General features: G+C 38.2%; 1 protein-coding gene across 1 annotated transcript; it reads left to right on the forward strand.

Moving 5' to 3' along the window:
* Positions 7,874-8,788, forward strand: LOC104783907. The gene has a single exon (XM_010509008.1). It carries the CDS (start codon positions 7,874-7,876, stop codon positions 8,786-8,788), a length of 915 nt encoding a protein of 304 aa, XP_010507310.1.

The raw sequence follows: 8,884 nt of genomic DNA on the forward strand, positions 1-8,884 counted from the left end.
TATATATATAGATATATATATATATATATATATATATATATATATATATATATATATGAAGGCCATGAAACCCTAGTGTGCTCTTTGGATGTATATATAAAAAGATCTCTTTATCTTGTCAACATATAAAAAATATATATATATATTTCGTTTAAACAAAAAAAAACCTTACATATTACAAGCACAGTTCCATTCACACGCGTGTATAAATACACATGTACATGTACTTGTAGGTATAAAGAAATAGTATAGTAAACAAGATTCCAATTTGGGTACTATAGTCTAATGCCAAATATTTAGTTATTGATATATATATATGTGTAGCACTTCATAAAGTACTTTTCTTACATGCGTCTGAAGTTGCAATCTCTCTTAAGTGGTTTTTTTCTTCTTATGAGATCAGTTCTGAAATTTCTTCAACAACTAAACGAATTTGGTGTGATAGTTCAACTACTTAGAAAATGACTATTTCGGGTTTATCTGGTTCAGCTTCGAACAGAATTATTATTGTTCTCATTAAATAAAATAAATAAAAAACTCGTTTTTTTACAGAAAATTGCAAAATTTGATATCTTATAATTTTTGGATCTTAATAATAATTTTTTTAAAAAAACAAGACGTATATTATGATATTTTAATACAGTATAGTTTTCATCATTGGTGATCAGACGGGAGAGGGTTGCTTTATAATGCTACCGAGTTTATGTCAATATGTGTGTTAATCCTTGCGAATCAATCACATTGGAACGTATATATAATCATTAAGCTATTATAGAATTGATACAAATAGTAACCAAATGGAGTGAAACAGGAGGGGCCACGACTCATATTTTTGATGATAGGAACCTTTGATTGAAAGAAAGAAGCAAATGNAAAAAAAAAAAAAAAAAAAAAAAAAAAAAAAAAAAAAAAAAAAAACACTACAATCGATTTATCTAATTTTGTTATAAAAAAAATGATGAATAATTGATGAGAGAATTACAAGACAACAAAGGGTGGGAAGGAGTCGGAGTATCCACTTGTTTTCAACTTCTTCTTCTTAGACCTTTCTCTATATATACACAAACTCCAGAGTTAATGTCACAGAATTTACATTTTCTTTATCATATTCAAATTCAATTATTATTACTCCTTTTGTTACTTAGTGCTTACAAAATATCACTTCCCAATGCCCAACATTCACCCAATTCGGCTTTCTAATTAAACACTTGCTATATATGCTTGTACATAACTTAAAGATATGCTGATTTTATTATTTAAGTTGCTAACTAAAGACAGAAGAATGTATTCAATTATCTAGGTTCAAAAACAGCTTAATTTATGCCAAAAACTTAGCTGAAGTTGATCGAATTCGTTTCCTCAAATCACCTCTACTACTATCACATCGTCCAAATTTAAGCCTATTTCTTGACTTAATGTATCATTTTTATATTCATATATTCTACTTTTTTCTTAAGAAGAAATCCTAATAAGAGACATCTAGATTCATTGTTTTAAATCATCTAGTTCAGTGAACTACTTCTTCTCCGTAAAGCCTTTTGAATATTCTTTTGGTGATTCCAAATAATCTCCATGTTGTGCGTAGTTATAATATTTACGTGCCCTGTAAAAATATACTACTTTCATCTTTAATTCATGAATATTATGAAACCAAGCAGATGTATATGTATAAAACAATCAATCAATTAATTTAGTAAATTGTCGAAGGCGTATACAAAGATACATACATATATATATATATAATTGATGTACAGTCACGAATACGTACGTGTGTGAATATTATGAGTGTGTCTCAACGTACATACCAAAAAAAATGGAAATGTATAATCACAATGTTGAATTCACCAGAAGGAAAGAGATGTGTCTAAGAAATTGGAAGATAATGGAAACTGATAAGATACATCAATACACATAGCAATCTTGCCCATTGTGACACAACCTTAACATTTGTCTTTTCACATTTGTCTTTATACTCAATTTTTTTTACATATACACGCATACATATATATATATATATAATAGATATTAATGTGTATTATATCAGCGTATCTCTACATACATATGTTGTATGTACTTACATACATACATGATTATCATACATACATACATACATACATACATACATGCACATACATATGCATACATACATGATTATCATCAGTTATATATAGAATCAATCATATTGGTGTTTGTGAGAGAGAAAGAGATCAAAGAGAGCCATCATTTTCTAAGTGTTGTTTTCCTTTGTTCAGCTTTTTCACAAATTTATATATTTTCTGAATCCCATGTGGGATGGATCTTTGCTTGTCCCCTCTTGTTAGATTTTTTTTCCTTAAAATATAAATAAACCTCAATCTAATTCTTTTCTACAATACAAAATATTTAATAATAATTTGTGTTGTCTTTTATAGTTTATATCCTTGTGACAGAGATTTTTTTTAGTTTCAGTGTGTATATATATTTTGTGGTCCTTACACAAGTTAGCTTCATTATTATGCATGTTTATTATCTCTTTATGTTCATTATTATGCATGTTCATCTCTCTACTTCCACCTTCTAGAAATCTAGGTATACTGAGAAAATTATCATTGGTAGCTTATTTCAAATGTTCATTTTCCATATCATATATCTCAGTTAATGTTAAATAAACAATTAGGTCGTCTCTTCATCATGGATTGGAATATATAATCAAGATTAATCTTGTATATCAGTAATTCTTAATTAAGTAATATTTTTGAAAGAAAATATTAGATCTTTGATGCTAGATTAGCTATTAATTGCTGCACATAAATAGAAGTATTAACTAGTTCCAATAATTGGGAGAAAATAAAACAAGAAGAAGAAGCCAAGTTTGGTTGGATTTAAAAGAGAAAGGGACAATGCCCTTAGAATGGAAGAGAATGAAAAGACAGTGTTAGGGAAGGAAGAGGGGACAATGGATGATGGAAGTTACTCTCATCATGTGATCCATCACTACCCTATATCTAATTTCACATATATTAATTCATTAAAGACCCAAATATTTACCAATTATATATATTTATTTTGATATATAAGCACCTTGCTAGCAATTTCACACAAGTGAAACCGAATATGATTTGATGCATTCTTATTATTAATTTATGCTTATTCAACATAATTAATTAAGAAACAAGAAAAATATTAATATATAATAGTTACTTAATAACCAATGAAAACTACAATTCTAGCGAGACCTGATTAGAAAAGGAAAAAACGTTCCTAGACATGAAATCGATGTATCTCTAAAAGTAGAATGAACTTTCAAAAAAACCGGATCTCACCAACTCTTTTTTATCATTAGAGGAAATAACCGTTGGTCTTTTGCATGACTTTGGTTTCATTCAACAGTCTTGGTGATTTCTCCAGCGTTTTCTCCTCTCCGGCATAACTTTTCTGGTTATCTCCTCCATCGCTATCACGAACAGATGCAGAGGCTCTTCCAGGGGAGATCTTTCTTTCCACTGGTATGTACCTTATTCTGCTTTTGAACCTCTCAGTGTTAACCCTTTGAAACCTTTTAACCCTACCAACTTCTCCGTGAGAACCATTTTAGCGTAACCTCCCACCCCAGGAAAGCTTTACCCGTTTTTACCATGGCGAGCAGAATTCCCTACCACCTGAAAGGCAAAGAAACTGCTGCAGGTTTTGACCCCCCACCTCGAAGGAGAATTCGTGCTCCAGAGTTGGATACCTCAGCTTTAATAGAAGAAAACTCCCTTACACTCTTAGGTCGCCTCACAAACCCTTCTGTGCAAAGGTTATGGTCTCTCTTTCCTTTCCTAGCTAACCGCTGGACCTTGAAAGGAAAAGCAGTATGATCAGATCTGGGTAGAGGTATTTTCCAGTTCAGATTTGACTTTGAAGAAGATATGCAAAAAGTTCTGGATAACAGACCTTACCACTTTGACCAATGGATGGTCATCCTCCAGAAATGGGAACCAGTAATCTCCGTGAACTTTCCCTCTAAGATACCCTTTTGGATCGAACTCCAAGGACTACCAAAGCAGTACTGGCAACCTGTCATGCTCCAAACCATAGGTGAGGAAATCGGAGAACTGGAAGACACTGAAATCACTAACGCCTCTGCCAAGATACACATCCAAGTTGATGGGCTCAAACCACTGGTGAAGGAATCTATCGTCGAATTCCCCGATGGGAGTGAAGCAGTAGTGTTTTTGGACTATAAAAAATTAAAGAACCATTGTGTTCATTGTCAAAGACTCACCCACGATGTTAAAAACTGCCCTGGTCTCACCTCTGAAAAAGAAGCCCCTGTGTCAAGCAAGACAGGCCCACCCCAAAGCTCCCAAGGTTTATGCAGAAACTATTATACCCCATAAGATAATTTTCGGCCCCCTAGGGAGGTCTCGGGCTTCTCGACTTCAAGGAACTACCTCTCTGATGGAGCAAATCGTCATAACCAACGTAACCAGTCTGCATATAGTAAGACGGATGGCTACTCATACCGCAATGAACTCTCTCGAAGGCTTACACTTCAAGACGACACTCAGAGAGAGGCCAATTGCTTCAAAGGGGATCCCAAAGTAGAGACTCATATTGACACCATCCCTACACTCGCGATGAGAGGAGCCCTCACCCTCAAAACCTTCAATGGAGAGAGAAAACCTATGTTCCAATAAGAGATCTACCAGAGCGTTCAGACTCCTCTAGACCAAGACGCCCTCCACTGGAACGAGAAGTGGAAGAACCGGATCCACCTACTCCACCCCCACCTGCACAACTGCATCATCAAAGTCTACCAGATGGAACTGCATCCACAACACCGTTCACTTCCCCCCTGGCAATCCCTACAAAAGATCAGGTGCTCAGTGAGGTAAGGGAGGTAACAATACAATACATTTCTTGTACGGATCCCACTGAAAGTACAGCTAGGCGACAACGGGTGATACAAGATGATTAAAGAAACCTTACAAATAATACAGCTGACCAGATTCTACAGGCTGCGATTGTTGCAGGGACCCAACCTGATCAAAGCTCTCATGGCTCGGACATGCATATGAAACGAGGAAGAGGTAGACCACCAATGGATAAAAGCTTGTCAAAACCCTTTAAACTAACAAGAGCTAGGAGTCAAAAGTGTAACCTAATCCAAGGATCACCAAAGAAGCCTGCTACCGCAAAAGGCATGCGAAAACAAGGTCCTTCGCACTCTGGACCAAGCTCTTCAAGGGAACCTGTAACAAACCAAGAGGTACGGGGTGACAAGGCAACTACTAAAGGAAGAAAAAAAACTTCTAGTGGTTCAGCCCCTCCAAAGATAACCCTGGTCCCTGTAGTCAAGAAAACCAAGATGGATTTTCAGAATCCATCAACCCCTCTTCCTTAAGAATGGTGAGCTGGAATTGTTGTGGGTTGGGGAATCCCATAACAATCCAGCGAATAAAGGAGATACATCGAAAGATCTCTCCTGACCTTTTATTCCTCATGGAGACCAAGAATTTGTCTGAGTCGGTCCTCAAAAATCTAAGCTGGATTGACTACCCCTCACACCACCTAGTTCCCTCTTTCTCTCCTGCAGCAGGAGGTTTGGCTCTTTTCTGGAAGACAAGCTTAGACCTGGAAATCATTTCCGCCAATCAACACTTCATAGATACAAAAATAAAAGCAAAGGGAAGGGTATTTTATTCTACCTTCTTATATGGTGAGCGAGATCGAACAAAGATAATACATGTCTGGAACAGTCTACAGGAAATAGCTCTTTCAAGATCTGGACCATGGTTCATTCAAGATCTTGGAGATTTTAATGATATCATTAGTAACGGTAACTTTCTATCCTAGAGAGGGAAAAGGAATGATCATGTGGTCCGGTGCAGATTGGACCGTGCCATGGCTAACAGTGACTGGATTATTGCATACCCCTCGGGCAGAAGTGAGTATCTTCATTTTGAGGGTTCTGATCATCGACCTCTGGTTACGTCTTTTGATCCTGAAAAGAAAAACATAAAAGGTTTGTTCAGGTATGATAGAAGGCTGAAAGAGAACCCGGAAGTTACAAAGCTGGTTAAGGAAGCTTGGTCCTATGATCGTGAAGATTCAGTGGATCAGCGACTCCATCGGTGCAAATTGGTTATCATCAAATAGAGTAAAACCCAGCTGCAAAATAGTCAAAAAGAGATAGCCTCTCTCAGGGAACAATTGGAAGAAGCGATGAGTGAGGAGGACATTCCTCAAAGCTCCATAGACCTGATTAACCAAAGACTGCTAAGAGCCTATAAACAGGAGGAGGAATTTTGGAAACGGCGTAGCCGACAGATGTGGCTTGCTTTGGGAGATAAGAACTCGGGTTTCTTCCATGCTGCTACAAAAGGTAGACGGGCTATAAACAATATCTCAGTAATTGAGACCCATGCAGGCTCCCCTGTGTACGAGGAAAAAGAGATAATCAGTGTGATAGCAGACTATTCCCAAGATATCTTTACCTCTCAAGAGGGTGATCGAAGAAATGTGGTGGAGGAAGCTCTTACCCCTTGCATAACTGCAGAGATGAATGATAGATTAATAGCCATGCCAACCTCGTTGGAGATCAAAGACACATGTTTCTCCATCACGCGGATAAAGCGCCTGGGCCTGATGGCTTTTCTGCAAGCTTTTTCCAAGCAAATTGGTCGACTGTTGCGGATCAGACCATTGCAGAAGTGCAGTCTTTCTTCATTAATGGGATTTTGCCCGAAAAGATTAACCACACACATATCAGACTAATCCTGAAGATCACCTGCCCACAAAAAGTATCTGATTACAGACCAATAACACTTTGTTCAGTTTACTATAAAATCATCTCCAAGCTACTTGCAAAACGTCTACAACAATTTTTACATTCGTGCATATCCCAAAACCAATCAGCTTTTGTCCCACAGAGAGCTATTACGGATAATGTTCTAAGTACTCATGAAGCCCTACACTATCTCAAAGTCTCTGAAGCAAAAAAAAAATGTTTCATGGCAGTTAAAACCGACATGAGCAAAGCTTATGACCGAGTAGAATGTGATTTTATCAAAGCAGCACTTGAAAGGATGGGTTTTCACAGTACATGGGTATGATGGGTTATGCAATGTGTCTCTACAGTATCCTACTCTTTCTTGTTTAATGGTCAAGCTAAAGGTTCAGTAGTCCCGGAAAGGGGAATCAGACAAGGGGACCCCCTCTCACCCTATTTGTTCATTATATGTAGTGAGGTCCTTTCTGGGTTATGTCACAAGGCACATGTTAAAGGAAATTTACCAGGTCTAAGAGTAGCAAAAGGGAGCCCCAGGATAAATCATCTGCTCTTTGCGGATGATACTATGTTCTTTTGCCGCTCGGATCAACAAAGTTGTAGAACCTTGAAGACTATCCTGGAAAAATATGAAGATGCTTCGGGTTAGAAGATTAATCAAGATAAGTCGTCAGTCACTTTTTCAAAGAAAACACCTCCGGAGATTAAAAAAAAGGGTCAAACGAGTCCTGGAAATACAAAAGGAAGGTGGTGAAGGCAAATACCTTGGACTACCTGAACTTTTTGGCAGAAAGAAAAAAGATTTGTTCACCTCCATTGTAGACCGCATTAAGCAACGAGCTATGAGTTGGTCTTCACGCTTCCTTTCCACAGCTGGTAAACTTACTTTGCTTAAATCAGTCTTGGCTGCTATGCCGACTTACTCTATGTCTTGCTTTCATCTGCCAAATTCCTTGTGCAAACGAATACAATCAGCCCTTATTCAGTTTTGGTGGGACTCTAATACTGGTAAAAGGAAGATGTGCTGGTTAGCTTGGAGGAAAATGATAAGACCTTACAGTGCAGGGGGTTGGATTTTCGAGACATCAAAACTTTCAATAAAGCCCTCTTAGCAAAGTTATGTTGGCGGAGGAAACTGAGGACCACGGATCCTACAACGGAAACCACGATTTCAACTGGCATAAGCAAATCTGGTCTCTTAAGTGTTCACCAAAAACAAAACTATTCCTATGGAAAGCGGTACACAATGCCTTACCTGTAGGGGAAAATCTGTCATGTCGCACTGCTCTCGACCCTATGAAGTGCCCTCATTGTGAAGCCGAGGAGACAACCTTACACCTCTTTTTTCAATGCCCTTTTGCAAAGACCATCTGGGATTTGGTCCCTTTCCGAGAACAATCTGCGGTGAGAGAAGTCCTTTCTTTCACAGGCGGACTAGAGCTGGTAAACAACCTTACATGCTTACCTCCTTTGGGAGTGGGAAACGGCCCCTTAGCCCCCTGGCTCCTCTGGGTGATTTGGACATCACGAAACCAGATGATTTTTAACAAGAGGCATATATCCGTACAGGAAGCCCTGGTAACAACAATTTGTCGAGCCCGTGAGTGGCAGGAGGCTCAAATCTCCCCGGCTCACAACCTGACAACACCCCAACCGACCCATATCCCACAGGCCCCTCCGAGTGGTTCCATTTGCTGCACTGATGCCTCTTGGAAGGAAGACGGACGGGCTGGAATCGGATGGATCTGCAGAAATCATCACGATCGAATCATCTTCGAAGGATCTGCACTTTTATCTGCGGTCGCTTCACCGTTGGTCGCCGAAGGCAAGGCAACTCTTGCAGCGGTGAGAGTTGCAATTGCATTGGGTACCATCGACATTCTCTTTGCTTCTGACTCGCTAATCCTAGTCAAAGCCCTTAACCAGAAGACTCCACACAAGGATCTTCACGGGATTACTCATGATATCCTGAATTTATCTGTTTGTTTCAATGTCTGCTGTTTCCGTTTTATCTCTCAATCGAGTAATCGCTAGGCTGATGCTTTAGCAAAAGGGGCTCTTCTCCTTCCTTGTTCGTAACTTTAAGAGTTTAATAAAATTCCTATTTTGACAAAAAAAAAAAAAAAAAAA

The sequence above is a fragment of the Camelina sativa genome, chromosome 4, assembly GCF_000633955.1.
Source record: "Camelina sativa cultivar DH55 chromosome 4, Cs, whole genome shotgun sequence".
Classification (NCBI taxonomy): domain Eukaryota; kingdom Viridiplantae; phylum Streptophyta; class Magnoliopsida; order Brassicales; family Brassicaceae; genus Camelina; species Camelina sativa.

Bases quoted from the DNA above. Each gene is read 5' to 3' on its own strand.
- LOC104783907 (XM_010509008.1), top strand. From the start codon at position 7,874: ATGTTGGCGGAGGAAACTGAGGACCACGGATCCTACAACGGAAACCAC.